We start from the raw sequence: 27,107 nt of genomic DNA on the forward strand, positions 1-27,107 counted from the left end.
ACTTGATGTGAACTCACAGTATAATACAACATTCTCTATTCATAGACACTTGATGTGAACTCACAGTATAATACAACATTCTCCATCCATAAACACTTGATGTGAACTCACAGTATAATACAACATTCTCCATCCATAAACACTTGATGTGAACTCACAGTATAATACAACATTCTCTATTCATAGACACTTGATGAGAACTCAGTATAATACAACATTCTCTATTCATAGACACTTGATGTGAACTCACAGTATAATACAACATTCTCCATTCATAGACACTTGATGAGAACTCAGCATAATACAACATTCTCCATCCATAGACACTTGATGTGAACTCACAGTATAATACAACATTCTCCATCCATAGACACTTGATGTGAACTCACAGTATAATACAACATTCTCCATTCATAGACACTTGATGTGAACTCACAGTATAATACAACATTCTCTATTCATAGACACTTGATGTGAACTCACAGTATAATACAACGTTCTCTATTCATACACTTGATGTGAACTCACAGTATAATACAACATTCTCTATTCATAGACACTTGATGTGAACTCACAGTATAATACAACATTCTCCATCCATAGACACTTGATGTGAACTCACAGTATAATACAACATTCTCTATTCATAGACACTTGATGTGAACTCACAGTATAATACAACATTCTCCATCCATAAACACTTGATGTGAACTCACAGTATAATACAACATTCTCTATTCATAGACACTTGATGTCAACTCACAGTATAATACAACATTCTCTATTCATAGACACTTGATGAGAACTCAGTATAATACAACATTCTCTATTCATAGACACTTGATGTGAACTCACAGTATAATACAACATTCTCCATTCATAGACACTTGATGAGAACTCAGTATAATACAACATTCTCCATCCATAGACACTTGATGTAAACTCACAGTATAATACAACATTCTCCATCCATAGACACTTGATGTGAACTCACAGTATAATACAACATTCTCCATTCATAGACACTTGATGTGAACTCACAGTATAATACAACATTCTCCATTCATAGACACTTGATGTGAACTCACAGTATAATACAACGTTCTCTATTCATAGACACTTGATGTGAACTCACAGTATAATACAACATTCTCTATTCATAGACACTTGATGTGAACTCACAGTATAATACAACATTCTCCATCCATAGACACTTGATGTGAACTCACAGTATAATACAACATTCTCTATTCATAGACACTTGATGTCAACTCACAGTATAATACAACATTCTCTATTCATAGACACTTGATGAGAACTCAGTATAATACAACATTCTCTATTCATAGACACTTGATGTGAACTCACAGTATAATACAACATTCTCCATTCATAGACACTTGATGTGAACTCACAGTATAATACAACATTCTCTATTCATAGACACTTGATGAGAACTCACAGTATATTACAACATTCTCTATTCATAGACACTTGATGAGAACTCACAGTATAATACAACATTCTCTATTCATAGACACTTGATGCGAACTCACAGTATAATACAACATTCTCCATCCATAGACACTTGATGTGAACTCACAGTATATTACAACATTCTCTATTCATAGACACTTGATGTGAACTCACAGTATAATACAACATTCTCCATCCATAGACACTTGATGTGAACTCACAGTATAATACAACATTCTCTATTCATAGACACTTGATGTGAACTCACAGTATAATACAACATTCTCCATCCATAAACACTTGATGTGAACTCACAGTATAATACAACATTCTCCATCCATAAACACTTGATGTGAACTCACAGTATAATACAACATTCTCTATTCATAGACACTTGATGAGAACTCAGTATAATACAACATTCTCTATTCATAGACACTTGATGTGAACTCACAGTATAATACAACATTCTCCATTCATAGACACTTGATGAGAACTCAGCATAATACAACATTCTCCATCCATAGACACTTGATGTGAACTCACAGTATAATACAACATTCTCCATCCATAGACACTTGATGTGAACTCACAGTATAATACAACATTCTCCATTCATAGACACTTGATGTGAACTCACAGTATAATACAACATTCTCTATTCATAGACACTTGATGTGAACTCACAGTATAATACAACGTTCTCTATTCATACACTTGATGTGAACTCACAGTATAATACAACATTCTCTATTCATAGACACTTGATGTGAACTCACAGTATAATACAACATTCTCCATCCATAGACACTTGATGTGAACTCACAGTATAATACAACATTCTCTATTCATAGACACTTGATGTGAACTCACAGTATAATACAACATTCTCCATCCATAAACACTTGATGTGAACTCACAGTATAATACAACATTCTCTATTCATAGACACTTGATGTCAACTCACAGTATAATACAACATTCTCTATTCATAGACACTTGATGAGAACTCAGTATAATACAACATTCTCTATTCATAGACACTTGATGTGAACTCACAGTATAATACAACATTCTCCATTCATAGACACTTGATGAGAACTCAGTATAATACAACATTCTCCATCCATAGACACTTGATGTAAACTCACAGTATAATACAACATTCTCCATCCATAGACACTTGATGTGAACTCACAGTATAATACAACATTCTCCATTCATAGACACTTGATGTGAACTCACAGTATAATACAACATTCTCTATTCATAGACACTTGATGTGAACTCACAGTATAATACAACGTTCTCTATTCATAGACACTTGATGTGAACTCACAGTATAATACAACATTCTCTATTCATAGACACTTGATGTGAACTCACAGTATAATACAACATTCTCCATCCATAGACACTTGATGTGAACTCACAGTATAATACAACATTCTCTATTCATAGACACTTGATGTCAACTCACAGTATAATACAACATTCTCTATTCATAGACACTTGATGAGAACTCAGTATAATACAACATTCTCTATTCATAGACACTTGATGTGAACTCACAGTATAATACAACATTCTCCATTCATAGACACTTGATGTGAACTCACAGTATAATACAACATTCTCTATTCATAGACACTTGATGAGAACTCACAGTATATTACAACATTCTCTATTCATAGACACTTGATGAGAACTCACAGTATAATACAACATTCTCTATTCATAGACACTTGATGCGAACTCACAGTATAATACAACATTCTCCATCCATAGACACTTGATGTGAACTCACAGTATATTACAACATTCTCTATTCATAGACACTTGATGAGAACTCACAGTATAATACAACATTCTATATTCATAGACACTTGATGTGAACTCACAGTATAATACAACATTCTCTATTCATAGACACTTGATGAGAACTCACAGTATAATACAACAGACTCTATTCATAGACACTTGATGCGAACTCACAGTATAATACAACGTTCTCTATTCATAGACACTTGATGTGAACTCACAGTATATTACAACATTCTCTATTCATAGACACTTGATGCGAACTCACAGTATAATACAACATTCTCCATCCATAGACACTTGATGTGAACTCACAGTATATTACAACATTCTCTATTCATAGACACTTGATGAGAACTCACAGTATAATACAACATTCTCTATTCATAGACACTTGATGCGAACTCACAGTATAATACAACATTCTCCATCCATAGAAACTTGATGTGAACTCACAGTATATTACAACATTCTCTATTCATAGACACTTGATGAGAACTCACAGTATAATACAACATTCTCCATCTATAGACACTTAATGTGAACTCACAGTATATTACAACATTCTCTATTCATAGACACTTGATGTGAACTCACAGTATAATACAACATTCTCTATTCATAGACACTTGATGTGAACTCACAGTATAATACATTCTCCATCCATAGACACTTGATGTGAACTCACAGTATAATACAACATTCTCCATCCATAGACACTTGATGAGAACTCACAGTATAATACAACATTCTCCATCCATAGACACTTGATGTGAACTCACAGTATAATACAACATTCTCCATCCATAGACACTTGATGTGAACTCACAGTATAATACAACATTCTCCATCCATAGACACTTGATGAGAACTCACAGTATAATACAACATTCTCTATTCATGGACACTTGATGTGAACTCACAGTATAATACAACATTCTCCATCCATAGACACTTGATGTGAACTCACAGTATAATACAACATTCTCTATTCATAGACACTTGATGTGAACTCACAGTATAATACAACATTCTCCATCCATAAACACTTGATGTGAACTCACAGTATAATACAACATTCTCCATCCATAAACACTTGATGTGAACTCACAGTATAATACAACATTCTCCATCCATAGACACTTGATGAGAACTCACAGTATAATACAACATTCTCTATTCATGGACACTTGATGTGAACTCACAGTATATTACAACATTCTCCATCCATAGACACTTGATGTGAACTCACAGTATATTACAACATTCTCTATTCATAGACACTTGATGAGAACACACAGTATAATACAACATTCTCTATTCATAGACACTTGATGTGAACTCACAGTATAATACAACATTCTCCATTCATAGACACTTCAATGATGAGAACTCACAGTATATTACAACAATCTCTATTCATAGACACTTGATGTGAACTCACAGTATAATACAACATTCTCTATTCATAGACACTTGATGTGAACTCACAGTATAATACATTCTCCATCCATAGACACTTGATGTGAACTCACAGTATAATACAACATTCTCCATCCATAGACACTTGATGAGAACTCACAGTATAATACAACATTCTCTATTCATGGACACTTGATGTGAACTCACAGTATAATACAACATTCTCTATTCATAGACACTTGATGAGAACTCACAGTATAATACAACATTCTCCATCCATAGACACTTGATGTGAACTCACAGTATACATGTATTACAACATTCTCCATCCATAGACACTTGATGTGAACTCACAGTATAATACAACATTCTCCATCCATAGACACTTGATGAGAACTCACAGTATAATACAACATTCTCCATCCATAGACACTTGATGAGAACTCACAGTATAATACAACATTCTCCATCCATAGACACTTGATGTGAACTCACAGTATAATACAACATTCTCTATTCATAGACACTTGATGTGAACTCACAGTATAATACAACATTCTCCATCCATAAACACTTGATGTGAACTCACAGTATAATACAACATTCTCCATCCATAGACACTTGATGAGAACTCACAGTATAATACAACATTCTCTATTCATAGACACTTGATGTGAACTCACAGTATAATACAACATTCTCCATCCATAAACACTTGATGTGAACTCACAGTATAATACAACATTCTCCATCCATAGACACTTGATGTGAACTCACAGTATATTACAACATTCTCCATCCATAGACACTTGATGTGAACTCACAGTATATTACAACATTCTCTATTCATAGACACTTGATGAGAACACACAGTATAATACAACATTCTCTATTCATAGACACTTGATGTGAACTCACAGTATAATACAACATTCTCCATTCATAGACACTTCAATGATGAGAACTCACAGTATATTACAACAATCTCTATTCATAGACACTTGATGTGAACTCACAGTATAATACAACATTCTCTATTCATAGACACTTGATGTGAACTCACAGTATAATACATTCTCCATCCATAGACACTTGATGTGAACTCACAGTATATTACAACATTCTCCATCCATAGACACTTGATGTGAACTCACAGTATAATACAACATTCTCCATCCATAGACACTTGATGAGAACTCACAGTATAATACAACATTCTCTATTCATGGACACTTGATGTGAACTCACAGTATAATACAACATTCTCTATTCATAGACACTTGATGAGAACTCACAGTATAATACAACATTCTCTATTCATAGACACTTGATGTGAACTCACAGTATAATACAACATTCTCTATTCATAGACACTTGATGTGAACTCACAGTATAATACAACATTCTCTATTCATAGACACTTGATGAGAACTCACAGTATAATACATTCTCCATCCATAGACACTTGATGTGAACTCACAGTATATTACAACATTCTCCATCCATAGACACTTGATGTGAACTCACAGTATAATACTGTAACAACATTCTCTATTCATAGACACTTGATGTGAACTCACAGTATAATACATTCTCCATCCATAGACACTTGATGTGAACTCACAGTATATTACAACATTCTCCATCCATAGACACTTGATGTGAACTCACAGTATAATACAACATTCTCCATCCATAGACACTTGATGAGAACTCACAGTATAATACAACATTCTCTATTCATGGACACTTGATGTGAACTCACAGTATAATACAACATTCTCCATCTATAGACACTTGATGTGAACTCACAGTATAATACAACATTCTCTATTCAAAGACACTTGATGTGAACTCACAGTATAATACAACATTCTCTATTCATAGACACTTGATGTGAACTCACAGTATAATACAACATTCTCTATTCATGGACACTTGATGTGAACTCACAGTATAATACAACATTCTCCATCCATAAACACTTGATGTGAACTCACAGTATAATACAACATTCTCCATCCATAGACACTTGATGAGAACTCACAGTATAATACAACATTCTCTATTCATGGACACTTGATGTGAACTCACAGTATATTACAACATTCTCCATCCATAGACACTTGATGAGAACTCACAGTATAATACAACATTCTCTATTCATAGACACTTGATGTGAACTCACAGTATAATACAACATTCTCTATTCATAGACACTTGATGTGAACTCACAGTATAATACAACATTCTCTATTCATAGACACTTGATGAGAACTCACAGTATAATACATTCTCCATCCATAGACACTTGATGTGAACTCACAGTATATTACAACATTCTCCATCCATAGACACTTGATGTGAACTCACAGTATAATACTGTAACAACATTCTCTATTCATAGACACTTGATGTGAACTCACAGTATAATACATTCTCCATCCATAGACACTTGATGTGAACTCACAGTATATTACAACATTCTCCATCCATAGACACTTGATGTGAACTCACAGTATAATACAACATTCTCCATCCATAGACACTTGATGAGAACTCACAGTATAATACAACATTCTCTATTCATGGACACTTGATGTGAACTCACAGTATAATACAACATTCTCCATCTATAGACACTTGATGTGAACTCACAGTATAATACAACATTCTCTATTCAAAGACACTTGATGTGAACTCACAGTATAATACAACATTCTCTATTCATAGACACTTGATGTGAACTCACAGTATAATACAACATTCTCTATTCATGGACACTTGATGTGAACTCACAGTATAATACAACATTCTCCATCCATAAACACTTGATGTGAACTCACAGTATAATACAACATTCTCCATCCATAGACACTTGATGAGAACTCACAGTATAATACAACATTCTCTATTCATGGACACTTGATGTGAACTCACAGTATATTACAACATTCTCCATCCATAGACACTTGATGTGAACTCACAGTATAATACAACATTCTCCATTCATAGACACTTCAATGATGAGAACTCACAGTATAATACAACATTCTCTATTCATGGACACTTGATGTGAACTCACAGTATATTACAACATTCTCTATTCATAGACACTTGATGAGAACACACAGTATAATACAACATTCTCTATTCATAGACACTTGATGTGAACTCACAGTATAATACAACATTCTCCATTCATAGACACTTCAATGATGAGAACTCACAGTATAATACAACATTCTCTATTCATAGACACTTGATGAGAACTCACAGTATATTACAACATTCTCTATTCATAGACACTTGATGAGAACTCACAGTATAATACAACATTCTCTATTCATAGACACTTGATGCGAACTCACAGTATAATACAACATTCTCCATCCATAGACACTTGATGTGAACTCACAGTATATTACAACATTCTCTATTCATAGACACTTGATGAGAACTCACAGTATAATACAACATTCTATATTCATAGACACTTGATGTGAACTCACAGTATAATACAACATTCTCTATTCATAGACACTTGATGAGAACTCACAGTATAATACAACAGACTCTATTCATAGACACTTGATGCGAACTCACAGTATAATACAACGTTCTCTATTCATAGACACTTGATGTGAACTCACAGTATATTACAACATTCTCTATTCATAGACACTTGATGCGAACTCACAGTATAATACAACATTCTCCATCCATAGACACTTGATGTGAACTCACAGTATATTACAACATTCTCTATTCATAGACACTTGATGAGAACTCACAGTATAATACAACATTCTCTATTCATAGACACTTGATGCGAACTCACAGTATAATACAACATTCTCCATCCATAGACACTTGATGTGAACTCACAGTATATTACAACATTCTCTATTCATAGACACTTGATGAGAACTCACAGTATAATACAACATTCTCCATCTATAGACACTTAATGTGAACTCACAGTATATTACAACATTCTCTATTCATAGACACTTGATGTGAACTCACAGTATAATACAACATTCTCTATTCATAGACACTTGATGTGAACTCACAGTATAATACATTCTCCATCCATAGACACTTGATGTGAACTCACAGTATAATACAACATTCTCCATCCATAGACACTTGATGAGAACTCACAGTATAATACAACATTCTCCATCCATAGACACTTGATGTGAACTCACAGTATAATACAACATTCTCCATCCATAGACACTTGATGTGAACTCACAGTATAATACAACATTCTCCATCCATAGACACTTGATGAGAACTCACAGTATAATACAACATTCTCTATTCATGGACACTTGATGTGAACTCACAGTATAATACAACATTCTCCATCCATAGACACTTGATGTGAACTCACAGTATAATACAACATTCTCTATTCATAGACACTTGATGTGAACTCACAGTATAATACAACATTCTCCATCCATAAACACTTGATGTGAACTCACAGTATAATACAACATTCTCCATCCATAAACACTTGATGTGAACTCACAGTATAATACAACATTCTCCATCCATAGACACTTGATGAGAACTCACAGTATAATACAACATTCTCTATTCATGGACACTTGATGTGAACTCACAGTATATTACAACATTCTCCATCCATAGACACTTGATGTGAACTCACAGTATATTACAACATTCTCTATTCATAGACACTTGATGAGAACACACAGTATAATACAACATTCTCTATTCATAGACACTTGATGTGAACTCACAGTATAATACAACATTCTCCATTCATAGACACTTCAATGATGAGAACTCACAGTATATTACAACAATCTCTATTCATAGACACTTGATGTGAACTCACAGTATAATACAACATTCTCTATTCATAGACACTTGATGTGAACTCACAGTATAATACATTCTCCATCCATAGACACTTGATGTGAACTCACAGTATAATACAACATTCTCCATCCATAGACACTTGATGAGAACTCACAGTATAATACAACATTCTCTATTCATGGACACTTGATGTGAACTCACAGTATAATACAACATTCTCTATTCATAGACACTTGATGAGAACTCACAGTATAATACAACATTCTCCATCCATAGACACTTGATGTGAACTCACAGTATACATGTATTACAACATTCTCCATCCATAGACACTTGATGTGAACTCACAGTATAATACAACATTCTCCATCCATAGACACTTGATGAGAACTCACAGTATAATACAACATTCTCCATCCATAGACACTTGATGAGAACTCACAGTATAATACAACATTCTCCATCCATAGACACTTGATGTGAACTCACAGTATAATACAACATTCTCTATTCATAGACACTTGATGTGAACTCACAGTATAATACAACATTCTCCATCCATAAACACTTGATGTGAACTCACAGTATAATACAACATTCTCCATCCATAGACACTTGATGAGAACTCACAGTATAATACAACATTCTCTATTCATAGACACTTGATGTGAACTCACAGTATAATACAACATTCTCCATCCATAAACACTTGATGTGAACTCACAGTATAATACAACATTCTCCATCCATAGACACTTGATGTGAACTCACAGTATATTACAACATTCTCCATCCATAGACACTTGATGTGAACTCACAGTATATTACAACATTCTCTATTCATAGACACTTGATGAGAACACACAGTATAATACAACATTCTCTATTCATAGACACTTGATGTGAACTCACAGTATAATACAACATTCTCCATTCATAGACACTTCAATGATGAGAACTCACAGTATATTACAACAATCTCTATTCATAGACACTTGATGTGAACTCACAGTATAATACAACATTCTCTATTCATAGACACTTGATGTGAACTCACAGTATAATACATTCTCCATCCATAGACACTTGATGTGAACTCACAGTATATTACAACATTCTCCATCCATAGACACTTGATGTGAACTCACAGTATAATACAACATTCTCCATCCATAGACACTTGATGAGAACTCACAGTATAATACAACATTCTCTATTCATGGACACTTGATGTGAACTCACAGTATAATACAACATTCTCTATTCATAGACACTTGATGAGAACTCACAGTATAATACAACATTCTCTATTCATAGACACTTGATGTGAACTCACAGTATAATACAACATTCTCTATTCATAGACACTTGATGTGAACTCACAGTATAATACAACATTCTCTATTCATAGACACTTGATGAGAACTCACAGTATAATACATTCTCCATCCATAGACACTTGATGTGAACTCACAGTATATTACAACATTCTCCATCCATAGACACTTGATGTGAACTCACAGTATAATACTGTAACAACATTCTCTATTCATAGACACTTGATGTGAACTCACAGTATAATACATTCTCCATCCATAGACACTTGATGTGAACTCACAGTATATTACAACATTCTCCATCCATAGACACTTGATGTGAACTCACAGTATAATACAACATTCTCCATCCATAGACACTTGATGAGAACTCACAGTATAATACAACATTCTCTATTCATGGACACTTGATGTGAACTCACAGTATAATACAACATTCTCCATCTATAGACACTTGATGTGAACTCACAGTATAATACAACATTCTCTATTCAAAGACACTTGATGTGAACTCACAGTATAATACAACATTCTCTATTCATAGACACTTGATGTGAACTCACAGTATAATACAACATTCTCTATTCATGGACACTTGATGTGAACTCACAGTATAATACAACATTCTCCATCCATAAACACTTGATGTGAACTCACAGTATAATACAACATTCTCCATCCATAGACACTTGATGAGAACTCACAGTATAATACAACATTCTCTATTCATGGACACTTGATGTGAACTCACAGTATATTACAACATTCTCCATCCATAGACACTTGATGAGAACTCACAGTATAATACAACATTCTCTATTCATAGACACTTGATGTGAACTCACAGTATAATACAACATTCTCTATTCATAGACACTTGATGTGAACTCACAGTATAATACAACATTCTCTATTCATAGACACTTGATGAGAACTCACAGTATAATACATTCTCCATCCATAGACACTTGATGTGAACTCACAGTATATTACAACATTCTCCATCCATAGACACTTGATGTGAACTCACAGTATAATACTGTAACAACATTCTCTATTCATAGACACTTGATGTGAACTCACAGTATAATACATTCTCCATCCATAGACACTTGATGTGAACTCACAGTATATTACAACATTCTCCATCCATAGACACTTGATGTGAACTCACAGTATAATACAACATTCTCCATCCATAGACACTTGATGAGAACTCACAGTATAATACAACATTCTCTATTCATGGACACTTGATGTGAACTCACAGTATAATACAACATTCTCCATCTATAGACACTTGATGTGAACTCACAGTATAATACAACATTCTCTATTCAAAGACACTTGATGTGAACTCACAGTATAATACAACATTCTCTATTCATAGACACTTGATGTGAACTCACAGTATAATACAACATTCTCTATTCATGGACACTTGATGTGAACTCACAGTATAATACAACATTCTCCATCCATAAACACTTGATGTGAACTCACAGTATAATACAACATTCTCCATCCATAGACACTTGATGAGAACTCACAGTATAATACAACATTCTCTATTCATGGACACTTGATGTGAACTCACAGTATATTACAACATTCTCCATCCATAGACACTTGATGTGAACTCACAGTATAATACAACATTCTCCATTCATAGACACTTCAATGATGAGAACTCACAGTATAATACAACATTCTCTATTCATGGACACTTGATGTGAACTCACAGTATATTACAACATTCTCTATTCATAGACACTTGATGAGAACACACAGTATAATACAACATTCTCTATTCATAGACACTTGATGTGAACTCACAGTATAATACAACATTCTCCATTCATAGACACTTCAATGATGAGAACTCACAGTATATTACAACAATCTCTATTCATAGACACTTGATGTGAACTCACAGTATAATACAACATTCTCTATTCATAGACACTTGATGAGAACTCACAGTATAATACAACATTCTCTATTCATAGACACTTGATGTGAACTCACAGTATAATACAACATTCTCTATTCATAGACACTTGATGAGAACTCACAGTATAATACATTCTCCATCCATAGACACTTGATGTGAACTCACAGTATATTACAACATTCTCCATCCATAGACACTTGATGTGAACTCACAGTATAATACAACATTCTCTATTCATAGACACTTGATGTGAACTCACAGTATAATACATTCTCCATCCATAGACACTTGATGTGAACTCACAGTATAATACAACATTCTCCATCCATAGACACTTGATGAGAACTCACAGTATAATACAACATTCTCTATTCATGGACACTTGATGTGAACTCACAGTATAATACAACATTCTCCATCCATAGACACTTGATGTGAACTCACAGTATAATACAACATTCTCCATCCATAGACACTTGATGTGAACTCACAGTATAATACAACATTCTCCATCCATAGACACTTGATGTGAACTCACAGTATAATACAACATTCTCTATTCATAGACACTTGATGTGAACTCACAGTATAATACAACATTCTCTATTCAAAGACACTTGATGAGAACTCACAGTATAATACAACATTCTCCATCCATAAACACTTGATGAGAACTCACAGTATAATACAACATTCTCCATCCATAGACACTTGATGTGAACTCACAGTATAATACAACATTCTCTATTCATAGACACTTGATGTGAACTCACAGTATAATACAACATTCTCTATTCATGGACACTTGATGTGAACTCACAGTATATTACAACATCCTCCATTCATAGACACTCGTATATTTATATATTCACTACCTACATAATATGTATTTAATGATACACAAAACAGGGAAAGTGAAGATGCAAATCAAAATGGAATTATGATTTATCAACCACACTAGTGGACACAGTAGACTTACCAGCTCCCTTCCTTGTTGCATCAATGTCTTATTCTCAATATGTTTGTTTGATATGACATGCGCAGTTGTTTGCTATAACAAAAGGAAATGCAAACAGTTAGAAAATAATGATTAACATCTAATTCTAGTGAACAAAATCTTGTGCTCATGAGTAAATAAATCATCCAATGCCAATTTACATATTGCTGTTCAACTCCATTGTAAAACAAGCCATAAACAAAGTCACAAATAGGCAAGGCCATCAAGAATAACAATTTGGTTAGAGATCATTCATTTGAGGAAAGCTTATTGATTTCCCAGGAGAGATGTAAATTGCACTCAATAAACACAAAGCCTGATTCTAGAAATGATCTCCATGCATTGCTGAATGAGAGTAATTCAGTAAGTGAAAAGCCTCCACACTTTTTTTGTTTGTATGCAAAGATAATGGCTGACTTTAACTTCTTAAGGTATAGATGCAGGTTCGTGGGCACTCAGAGTTTTTTTTTTTATTTTTCTTACCCAGACACTCTTGGCTAGATAGTGTTAAAATTTTGAAGCATTGTCAATGCTGGAACATACTCAAAAAAGGATTTTAAACTTGAAGACTTCATGGATATCGATATAATCAAGTTGGAAAAAATGAGAGAGGTTCACCTGAAGAAACATAAATAACAAATGAAAGCAATTGGACTAGCGGTTTTCAAATGAGAAATGGAATATATCACTTTTTACCAAAATGACAGATATATATTATCAAAATTAAAGAATAAAAGATAACATCATGAAATAAATTTAACCAGGGTATCTATGCTTGCAAATAAACTACAATGATTTTCAACACAATTCCCACAATAACTACTCTCTGACAATCTTAATTGTGCCATGAAATATAATGTTGCCACATAGCATACTTACTTCAACATCCCTAATTATTACAGAACAAATTTGGCAATACCATTTCGTTGCGCCTTTGAACTGAAAAACATCTGGTTCATCATGATAAGCCTGAAAGATACAGAGAGTGCAACAATTATTACCTTGTGATGGAAGCACTTCTCATGAAATACAAACTTACAATTGGAGGATGTACTTAAATGACTAATTTTCACTGGGTTTAAATTTCGCTGATTTACCATTTCAGGCATATTCGGTGGGTTTTAAATTCACGGTTTCATCATTTAGATAATGTGTTCTATGCTCAATTTTACATATTTTACCAACACTGGGTTTTAATTTAGCGCATTTCCCAGTCAGTGAAATAAACAAAATTAAAAGCCAGTAAATAATTAATCCTTTTACAGTACCGGTATATCCTAAGTTTGATCAACATAGTTTCCTGTTATTACAAACTGCTGAATAGATTTCATATGTTAAGGTAAGATAAACATGTACTGTAAATCTAGATTTAGAAATTTGTAGCTTTTGTTGAAATGCTACAATTCAACAGAAAGTATCTGGCATAACCACGTACGAGATATAGTGAATTTTTGGTTCTCAATTGTCCAAAATGAATGAGTGCCACTTTTATTAGCGATGTAGCTTCTAATACAGATTTCATGGTTATTTAACTCTAAATACAGTCTGAGTCAATACATGCATGAGATAAAGTTGTAGTAAAAATGACATAGTATTGTAGATGTGATATATATATATGATCTATTGGGTCATGTATTTGTGAAGTTTAAACTTGATTGGTCCAAACATATACGAGATATGGCTTTGTGGAACTGCATCAGGGTCCATAGCACAAACAGCCAAAAGATTTCCAAGACTTATCCAGACCTTTTCCCAAACATTTTGACCCTAATTCAAACCAACATCATCACAAAAGCTCATCGATCGGGGTAGAAACACTTTATAAAAAAGACTCTATGCAGAGAAAACGGGCCTTTCTAAAACTATGAAGAAATTTAAAGACTTTTCAAAGATTTTTTTATTTTCCTTGTAATTTAAAGACAACTCAAAAACTTTTCAGACTTCAAAAAATCCAAAGACTTTCATTGCATTGTATTTAAGAATAAATAAAATTAATAGTCAAAATTAAATCAATCTGACGTGGTTCATCGAACATAAATAGTACATATATACATTGTAATACCAAAATAATCAAGCTGGTGGTTTTGATAATGACAAAGGTACTTGAAAGCTATACTTTACTGAAGTCAATAACCACAGCAAAATATTGTATCTAATTGTGATACAAATCAGTGTGCCACAGCACACAACCATGTATGAATTTTATATCATTCTACATCTATATTGTACACTAATTGCACTCATCCTGTTTTGGATACACACCATCATAATACAAGGCAAGTGTAGTATACAAACCGTTCCAGATGTCTTTGCTTTGCGCACACTGATACCATGTGTAGGACTATCCAAATGACGTACAGCTTCTGTATACTGAGTTAAATGAAAGAGAATTGGTCAATGACCTCAGAGATTATCAGTTCATAGTTGTACACATAACACAATCCCATCCAAGTACCCTAATACACTTTAATACTAGATGCAATACAGTCCAAGCATAAGGTAACACATAGCAATGTTTTAGTTGAATTAACTTGCATTCAAAACCCCCATCTATCTAAACTCATTACAAGTAACCTGGCTAGAAATGTCTAGATGATACCCAGATGATACCCAGTTTAAGAGTTACATATAAGTCATACTCAGGATAATCCCATTCAAGTCTGCATAGTACACTGAATACAATCAGATCTATAAGTTACCTTGAGTACACTGGACACTCGCTAACCTTGGTTAGTAGCCTGAATATGACTATTGAATCTACAAAGTACCCGAAATATTAAATCCGGTCTACCTAGTACCATGTATATTAATGCTACTGAGCCATTCCAGTTCCTGGAATATTATAATCATACTGAGTCTCCCAGTAACCTGAATATTTATTCTATTGAGTCTATTTATACCCTAATTATTAATTTTAATATCTTGAATACTAATCTCAATTAGTCTCTGTAGTACCTACAATTTGTAATCTTTTGTGTTGGCTTAGGGATTACAGCAGTAGCATTTACGTTAGTCTGGCTCCAGTTGGGAAATCACGCCCTCGTTCTTTGATCTATTATTTGACCCAAATATAGAAAACAATATGCATATGATGATAATAATAATTAACAGCGTCCGGATAACTTTCGGAAATTCCGTCGCGTTTCGGAAAGATTTAATTTTCACAACTTTTGAATATTTATTCATACTTTTAGGCTAGTGGGGAGGTTATAATAATTTTTCATTTCACTTTAACTCTGTTTTTTTCACCCCTCAGACCCCTTTGAAAAGTCACTTCTGGCCATTGTAATGGCCACTATTTTCTTAATGGCCAGAATACCAACCAGAATTTTTTTAATGGTCAAAATATTGACCAGTATTTTCAAACTGGTAGTTATAATGACCACTATTTTTACACTGGTCAGAATAATAGTAATTTTTTATTTAATGATGGAGTGGGTCACAATCTATTTTTTTAATGGGTATTATAATGATCATTTTATTTTTCATTACATGAATAAAATGGTCATTTTTTTTTTCATGTCACAGATATACCCGGTAATGGCACATGGGGATTGACAGCTCTCCTCTTTTTCCTCACTCGCTTCAGTTTGCTTCAATTTTAAGCCAGTACAATTGTAGGTAAACGTAAAATACAAGATTTTGAAAAATTTGAAATATGGAATTATATATCTTGAAAAAATATGACGTTTTGGGTTAATTTGTTTTTAAAATCACAACAAATCATGCACTTGATACTGTTGACTTAATAATATATGTATAATGCAATAGGTTATTGAACATAGAAGATGACTCGTTTTCAAAATTCGGTCTAGACCCTTATCACGGGTGCTAATGAAGTGTGTGCAAACATTGAGCCCAGGCTAATCACCCAAAATACCATTGTACTTGATGTCCATTTGAAAATTTAACTATTATATTCATAACTATTCTTATTCATAACTATACTAAACTTGACAATCAATACAAGCACATTCTGTGACATTATTCTTGAGATAAAAATGGACTGACAATGAGACTCTGTACTACATCCTGTTCTTATAAAGGCAATGTCCAGCATTTTAATACCTTGAACAAACAAACAAGACATTCACTACTGAACCTTCGAAAAGGGTGCAACCCCAAAAATACTCAGCAACTGACTTTCCACCAAAAAAAGTCACATAAACAGCTGGTTACTCCAAAAAGTCACAGGGAGTTACTCCAAAAAGTCACATAAACAGCGAGTTATTAATCCGAAAATGAGCCTGTCTTTATGAGTGGGGTTAAGCTCAAACATAAACAAAATTCCCATTTTAATAATGACAAAAAACTAAAGTTTAGTCTTCAAATACACCCAAACTATAACATTTTAAATTGAAATACTTAATCAGTAACTTTTCATAACATGTGTTATAAACTGTAGAAGTTTATGTTGAAGGGTTGATGGAAGGTGATTTTAAAGTGGCTAAGACACAGTCAACTAAAAAATACCCATGATGCTCTGCTTTATTTTTATATTTTGCTATTTTCTCTATTATGAATGGTTTAATGTGATATGAAAATTATCTGTGAAAATATTAGCACGGGCTAAGGGGCGCTGTTTACGAACGCAAAATTTCTGCTGCTGACATGTTTCATTCTAATTTATGAAGCGAAGTGCACTGGAACACGAGCGTAGACAGACCGATTTATTTGGATGCACAGGAACAGTATATAACGGCGTTACAGAATGCAGAGTTTTATTAGTGCATGTTGTAGACAGCGAACCAAATTGGCGTTGTTGTATGCTCTACTACAGCGACCCAATCAGTGTGGAAGCGTGTACGGAGTAATTAATGACTGGTGGGATACTAGTTGACGACTTCCCCAGAAGTCGAAGATATGGTGTTTCGCATGCGCACGCATGCCGTTTTGGAGTGTAACGTAAATTGCACATGTGATATTGCTTTTGAGTGTACCAATCAACATCACAAAAATTCCCTTCTAACAACTATCAGCAAACTAGTATCGGAAGCACCTCAATGGTTTAAAAAAAAAAACAATTGAAAAAACTGGTGATGATATTAATAAAAAAAAATAAGCATTATAAATCAATAAAACATGGAAAAGGAATGAAAAAAAAAAAATATTAAGGGAGAAAAATATATGGTGGTTGTTTCGATAATTTGTGGTTGGTTTATTTCGGTTAACAGTGTAGTTATAGAACTGTACCATTGCTGTTTAATTGTTTGTTCATAATTGCTGCCTCCCTTGGGAAACAAGTTTGGGTGTTCTTAGCCAGTGCACAGACCCTCAACACTGTGGCCTGTGCTATAACTGTTGGGCCCTCCTGTGAGTGAACACAATTGGGTATAGCTGATATGCAAACATTTGGGATTAGCTTATATCTTAGCCTGCACTTGGTCAAAGTCCTTCTAAGGACTGTGACTTGGTGTAGCCTGAAACCAGACTACTGTGGATTAGTGATGTTTTGTAATGGATTACCTCCCTGATGAGTACATTTAAATAACAATGGAAACTAGCATATCACTGGCAACACATATAAGGATTTTGGCAAATTTTCACCGTTTTGTATGAAACTATTTTCACAACAACATTAATCTTTTACAATAAATTATATCAAACATATGTATAATTTAGTAGTATTAAAACTTTTTAAGTTTTTTTGAATTAAGAATGCACCAATCTTACTAGGAATCTATTCAAATCTAACCTAATGTGTGCTATTAATAATGGCTCATCAAAGGTATTGAATTACTGAACACACACCTTTGCATAGTTTCCAAAACTAAAATATTATTTCATGCTCTGCCCCCTCTCATGTAACAGTTTGTTAAGAATACGTACATTATTTAAAATCATTTTAAAAATGTGACTGGAATGTCCAGGCCCAAACTTCTGCTGCTGCAACATCCGACCATTCCTGCATGTACATGCAATTGTTTCTCTGAGATTCTGCATGCAACCAGTTTATTTTTTGAACTGAATAACAGATTCCTAGAAGTTTATTTTGACATTTTCAAATAACACTATATATAATTTAACAATTTCAGGAATAGATTAGATTGCTTGCTATTCCATTAGAAACTCTTACTTCCAAGTGTGATTTTCAACAAGCGTTCATATGTTTAGCTAACCAAAGGGAAACAAAAGCATAGTAACAGGAAGTCAACACAGCAGAAAGTATGACAAAGGTTTACACTTCAAAAATGACTGGAAAGTAAATAATTTATAACCAAAGACCATCTATGCATAAACAACTAAAGATCTGGGAGGTACAGCTTTGCAAAGTAAAAATGTCATATGGGGGAGGGGGGGGGGGGGTTAAAACATTGCTTCAAACACAGTCCCTCTATCACTGTGCTTCAAAACATCATCTTAATTATTCAGCTCAGTGTACAAACGCATAAAGTACAGAAATTGGATAATTAATGAAAACATTAGACAAAACAAGAATATGTAAGCAATATTTTGTTTTGTTTTTTAAAAATCATGATGTAGTGCACAGCCAGTGGATAATAATATTTTAGGTTTGCAATGTCATACTCCTCCAGATATTCATCAAGTTTTCTTGAGAGGCGATTAGCTTAAGGAGGGGGCTGTGCAAAATGTTTTTTCTCCTCTTTGTTTTTGTGCTATTCTTTTTCTAGTGTAAAATATTTTTTCTCAAAGATGTAGGCGTGTCAAATTTGTTCATGTTTTTGATCTCTACAGGATTTTTTCAATAATATTTTCCTGTTAATTATTATTAAGAAGATGAAAGATTGTGGAGTGAGTGTGGGTGTGTACAAAAGGGTCAGCAAGAAGAACTATATAAGATAGCTGAAAATCATGAAATACCAGTTGAAAGATTATGTCACTTTTATTTGAGGGAAAACATAAAAAAAGGAATGTACAGTAACTCTACACACTTGGAACTTTCAAAATCTGTGTGCAAATGTAAAACTGATAAACATGCAAATGCTAAACCATTGCATCCATCAATACTGGTTAAACTTTTTTTTCCCCTTAACGTCCATAAATTCTGGTTCTTCAACTTCTTACGTTCCATTTATATAGTATTTCCTTTTTTTAAATTGTCATTATCTGCAAAAAATAATTCAGATTGCTATTAGCTTACAATGACCAGTTTTTAATTAAGACACTTTGTAATCAATTTTGGAAACAAAAATTTGTGGTGTCTGTGTATTTTGGCATATTTCTGTCCTCACTAATAACAATGTGGATAAAATGACATCTTGTGATATGTCAATTTTTCCCCTATGCAACTCAGATATACTTCCAAAAAGATGATACCCGGTACATTCTGATTGAAAAAATATAAATATCAAATAAAACAGAATAACATCAAATTGTTTCCTAACCGAATATATTAGGGGTTGTGCCATATATACACACAGTTCATCTCTTGAGAGACTAGGACAGTACACAGTCCCTCTGTGGACAGTACATTGCTGTACTTGGGAACCTAATTTCTGAGAACAATAGGGGGATTTAACTTCCTACAAGAGACAAAAGAAAGTTATGTAACAATGCAGCTGCATGATTTTGTCTTTCAAAGTAGGAAGCTGTGTACATACAAAATTATAGAGTCCCTCCACAATGGGAATGCCACCATGCATGTACAACTTCATCGATCCTCAGGTACTTTCACAAAATAAATAATTGTATTATAATTATGATCCAATACAATACCATATTTGCTCTAAAATTACATTTGTGGATACTAAATCATGAAAATATTACTTATTTCGACCATTGAAGATCCCTGTAATTTACCTAAGTGCATGTGCTGCTAATAGAGTAATTATGTTAAGTGTAATATTGTTTCTATATTTTTTTTTCAAAATAAAAAAAATGATATTAAAAATATAAAAACAGTTTAGTTTGAAAAGTGAAATAATGGTATTCAGATGGTTATGATTTAAGCATGACCTTAGAAAACAGGGTCATGCAACTTCTGTCTGAGACAATGTGCAATGTGGGTTATAACCTCCTGTATAATCTCATTAATACATATACATGTACCTAGAAGATTTATACATCTGAAACAGTTTTTACTAGTATTCCCATTAGTCAGTGTATAACAAGTGCACTATGCTATATCTGTTCTAAATATGATGAAAAATCCACTTGTTATAATGACACAAATTTCCACAGGTCATTGTTTACTTTTAGGCAGTTTTGTTTCCTTGCAGAGAAAACTTACCATTTTTGTTTCCCTTTCCTGATTTCATAGTGGAATAAAAATTGTTAATTTTTAGTTTCACTTGCATCAATAGAATGGACTTGGCTATTCAAGTTTTGATCAAATTTAATTTTTCTGATTATATTCCAACCACAAAATTGTCTCATTTTGTGTAGCTACACCCTGGCAGCCATGTTTGGCTTATGAAACAGGAGAGGATGTAACAGTGGTGTTGACATAGATTTATTATCAGTTTCTCTAAGGTGTTAATTTGCATGTATGTAAATGTGTCGAAATGGGCGTAGTGCGAGTGGTTAGTGCTAGTAGCACTAATCCGAAAAAGTACTAGATCTAGTGCTAAAATGGCACTAGATCTAGCGCTAAAATGGCACTAGATCTAGTGCTAAAATGTGCACAGTGCGAGTGGCATTGTTATCGCATTGTCAACGACGTCGAATAATAGGAGGGGCATCAACAACCACTTTCATATGCAAACTGCAAACAGTATAAAACATTGGCAATATGCGTGAGATGTCCATAATACTTTCTTTATATAATACCGGATTCTGCCGTAAATTCGCCCATCCGACAAATCGCCCTGGGGTTTTCACGGCTGATGTGCGCTTATTTGGGGTTCAAAATATAAAAAAAAAAATAATCAAATATTTTGGGGGGACATTTTCATTGTATCCAACTACACAGACTTTCTACGCCGTGAGTTGGGCCACCCAAGACGAAAGAAACTATTGCAGAATTAACAATAATTAATAATTATTGCTGAATTAAAAAGTAGACCACCTGAAATGTCATTAAAGTGTCGCCCAGTGTCATTTTTCAAATACATTTGTTTTTATTTTATTGGTAACAAAAGTATATTTTAAACGACGTTTCTAATAAAAACGAACACAACTTCATTAACAATCCCGGCAAGCGATCACAGATGCTCAATCCGGACATGCTACGTTTCACAAACGTTGATTATTAGTCAGTAGTGATTATAATAACGCAAAAAAAAAAAATTCGATAATTTTTATGAAATTCAAATAAAATTCAACTTAGTTTCATCGTAAGCAAATGATATAAACGGTCGATGCGGTAGGGTATCCGCCATGCGCTTCTCTTGCATGAGTTGAGCTAATAGGTCAAATCGCAAATTAACCAATCAAAATGCTGGACGATGCCAACGCGTTCAAATCACCATAGCTCATTTAAATATGTTAATGTTATTGAACGCAACGCGGAAGAGATTTGACGATGTTGTAGTACGCTCTTTTGGCTTGGATTTTGATGGGAAAATGGCATGATTTTTTTTAAAATAAAAAAATAGTTGTTTTCAAAGATGAACTTAGCATAAGAAGAATAATTTCACATTGTTTACAGTGATAACAGCTCTTTGTCCAAACGGAGCTTACGCTAGTCAAAATAAACACGCTCTTGAATAAAAACTTAAGTAGACTGATTTAGGCCTCAGGAACGATTGAAATGTCCGATAAATTGCGACAAAATATTTTAAAAAATAAATTTAAAAACTGCCGAAAAATCGCCCTGGACGATTTCTTGGTCCCATTTTAACGCGACCATACACTGGGTTTGTTTAGCTGTGAGGGTTAAAATACGTATTTCACAACCGGAAATTCAACAGACGAACTTGTTACTTCACATGTTTTAATTATTAGCAACTGTAACAAGAACAAGATTTCGAGAGTCTACAACAAAAAATCCTAAGGGCTTCTAAAAAATATTATTGCAGAGAAAGTGTCTAGACATACATAATATGATCACGTTAAAAAATTAAAAAAATCGGCGAGGTTACATCATATTCCGTTAGTTCCTCCATGATACAATGTAACAACAGGATTGCGTGAAAATCGCAGTACACGCACAACCCACCAAGCTTTACTGGGACCCGGGACTTCCCCACAATACCATTTCATACAGTATATCTATTCACAATTTGTAAAAATTGCGCAGTTCGACCTGCAGTTTCACTCTTTCAGCTAGTTTCCCGGCCGATCGCGTTGTTCCAAAGGTCTATTAGTATTACGACAAACGTGGACAATGACATTCTCAATTTTCCCACTGTAGCACATTTCCAATGAATGAAAGATACAACAATTTTACGTAAATATTAATTTATTTTCAGAGAATCACGGGATGTCTTGACGTCGTTGACAACGCAATATCAATGCCACTCGCACTATGTACATTTTAGCACTAGATCTAGTGCCGTTTTTGCACTAGATCTAGTGCCATTTTAGCACTAGATCTAGTGCCATTTTAGCACTAGATCTAGTGCCATTTTAGCACTAGATCTAGTAGTTTTTCGGATTAGTGCTACTAGCACTAACCACTCGCACTATGTCCATTTCGACAGATTTACATACCTCTAATTTGGGTAGGGGGATTATAACTAAGGTTACATGAAAGGGGTAGCCACAGTAGCATGTCCCTGTTCTCTAAGGTCTATGATTTAAGTACCATTATATAGACTAAATATTTTTTTGTCCAAGTTGAGCAAGAGTACCCATGATCAATTTGGCTGACCCAGAAATGCCTAGGACATTTACTGACTGCATATTACACCTTCATTATATTTTGTTTAAGTCTTGCCCATTTGCCCCCTGTATCTTCAAAAGTAGTGTTCATGCTACACAAAGTACGGGCTAAGATTTAAGCTAATCTCATATGTTTGAGTTCATGCACAGAAGGAAACAATGGTTAGCATGGGGTAAGGAACGCCCAAACTTATTAAGAATAGGCAAAATCTTCAGAAATTTTAACTATGAGTGCTCAGTAAAAGTAAGTAGGAAGGTTAGTTCTACAGCTATAAAACAATACCAAAGCAAATTCAGAAAGTGCAAATTGCAGAATAACAGGAAGTAGCACAGTATCTCATCATCGGTACATTTTTTCTTGAGTCAATCTCTCTATATGTGTTAGCGTTGATTGTCATGCAGGAAATGGCACACCAAAATAAAAAGTTATGAATATAGTAGTAAATCTCCTAAATGAACATTAAATACAATGGTTTTTTTAGCCGAGCTAAGCGTTCATGCTTGTTTTGTTTTGCCTGTGCTAAGGCTTTGGACTGACCAGATTTACTCTGTACCTAGTATTTCTTAGCCTGTATTCATGCACATTTTTTTAGCACAGGTTAAGGTATTGGACCTCTTAGCCTTTGCTAAAGAGCTCTACGTGAATCTACGAATAAGTGTCTTCTGTTTATTTCTACCTTAGGTGCATACATTAAGATTCACTTCCCCTTTATATTGATCTCTACAACTCATTCAAATCAAATCAAAGATGAGCAAAGAATATTAGATTCAATTGAAATTTAGTTTAAATCCATGCTAAATTAAAAGTTATTTTGAGTATGAGTTTTACTTTTTTCTTTTGTGCGCAAAGAAAAATGAACTGTTGCACACTGTAGGCATATATCATCTATACTAGTTTACAGGAAAAAGGGATTCTGTATGGTATTTGATGTTATGGGCATAATATATACATGTATAGTTAATACATGATTACTAAATTAGATTTCCCAGTGTACAGTACACTATTGCTGGTATTGTCTGAAGAGAAAAAAAAAAACAATATACATAGTCTTCAAAAATTTAAAAAAAACAAACATTTTGCAGTCAGTTAAATTATTTTATTAAAATAATTTGAAAACATTGCCATGAATGGAAACAAATTTACGTTGATGTTTTTTTGCAGATTTCAGGAGTTGGAAATAAATTTTGTTTATACTTTTCTTGTATTAACAAACATAGGAGCTAATCCTCATTAACACCTACTTGAGCTTGTTGTTTGACAATTATGAATAATAATGAAGCATTACTTACACAGTGTGCCATGACTGAACAAAAACGAAAGCCCCAAAAGACTATCCTGCTACATAAACAACAACAAAAGTATCTAATATTGTATTGAAGTCATTGTAAAATGGTAAAATAATTACAAATTCATACCTTGATGTGCCAGTTGTAGTACTGCAATCGTCCTATGATTCAACACCATCTAAATACTCCGCAGGTTATGCAGTCCACCAGCAGTCACTGGCATCAGCGTTACTATGAAATTTCACTGGGGATCGAGGCAATATTCGCGAAATTTCATTTAAGTGTACTTGGAAGCGCCAGTGAAACTTGGGAAAAATAAATTCCCACACGTATATTGAGGCTGTTTTCTGGGCCATTATATTTAGAGACATGAACAAAAATACTGGTCATTTTATGTATGTAATGAAAAATAAAATGACCATTATACTGCCCATAAAAAAAAAAATGTTCATCAACTCCATCATTTAAAAAGCAATTGTAATTATTCTGACCAGTATAAAAAACATGGGTCATTAAAACCACCATTCTAAAAACACTGGTAAATATTTTGGCCACTTAAAATATTCTGGTCAATACTCTGGCCATTAAGAAAATAGTGGCCATTATAATGGCCAGAAGTGACTTTTTAAAGGGGTCTGAGGGGTGTAAAAACAGTGTTAAAGTGAAATGAAGAATTATTATAACCTTCTCACTAACCTAAAAGCACAAATAAATATTCAAAAGTTTTGAAAATTAAAACTTTCCGAAACGCGACGGAATTTCCGAAAGTAATCCGGACGCTGTTAATTGTTTTATTGAAATTATATCCATTTGCTGATATGGTAATTATTACGAGTCATTGTGCACATGAACAGCAAAGAAGATTCGAAAAACAATTATTTTTTCACGTTGATGTAGCATTGCAAGAAAATGGTTGCAGCAGCACATGAATATGTGCTGCCGACAACGTTCTGCATTCATTTCATTCATTACTACAGCATCCAACCATATGTACATTTTTGTGTAGCTGCACTTCCATCCATCGTCATGTCATACTACTATGAATCAGTATATGTTCTTTTAAATTCACCACCGAGGGCGTAATTTCAGCTCGTGCCTAGCAATAAGACTATAAGATCATAAGACCAAGAACAATTTTTTTTTCAGCACATGTCAACAAGGTCCTGGCTGTTCACATACAAGTCTGGGCTGAGTCTGCACATGCCAAGATCTCTAACGTGAATGCCAC

General features: G+C 33.8%; 1 protein-coding gene and 1 long non-coding RNA gene across 2 annotated transcripts in view; both read right to left on the reverse strand.

Moving 5' to 3' along the window:
- Positions 1 to 27,107, reverse strand: part of LOC102807627 (uncharacterized) — an 87,369-nt gene that overhangs the window by 29,681 nt on the left and 30,581 nt on the right. Inside the window, exons 8-10 of the mRNA XM_085501916.1 lie at positions 16,163 to 16,237; positions 14,747 to 14,836; positions 13,850 to 13,921 (exon numbers count right to left, since the gene is read on the reverse strand). Coding sequence (XP_085358042.1) covers positions 13,850 to 13,921; positions 14,747 to 14,836; positions 16,163 to 16,237 — 237 coding nt within the window. The remainder of the gene's footprint in view (positions 1 to 13,849; positions 13,922 to 14,746; positions 14,837 to 16,162; positions 16,238 to 27,107) is intronic.
- LOC146740945 (uncharacterized) lies at positions 20,693 to 21,481 on the reverse strand. The gene is made up of 2 exons (XR_014930021.1): positions 21,214 to 21,481; positions 20,693 to 20,935 (listed from the first exon to the last, which is right to left on the reverse strand). It is a non-coding gene; the product is annotated as an uncharacterized LOC146740945 (long non-coding RNA).

Source organism: Saccoglossus kowalevskii, chromosome 7 (genome assembly GCF_978046115.1).
Source record: "Saccoglossus kowalevskii chromosome 7, keSacKowa6.1, whole genome shotgun sequence".
In the NCBI taxonomy this organism is placed as follows: Eukaryota; Metazoa; Hemichordata; class Enteropneusta; family Harrimaniidae; genus Saccoglossus; species Saccoglossus kowalevskii.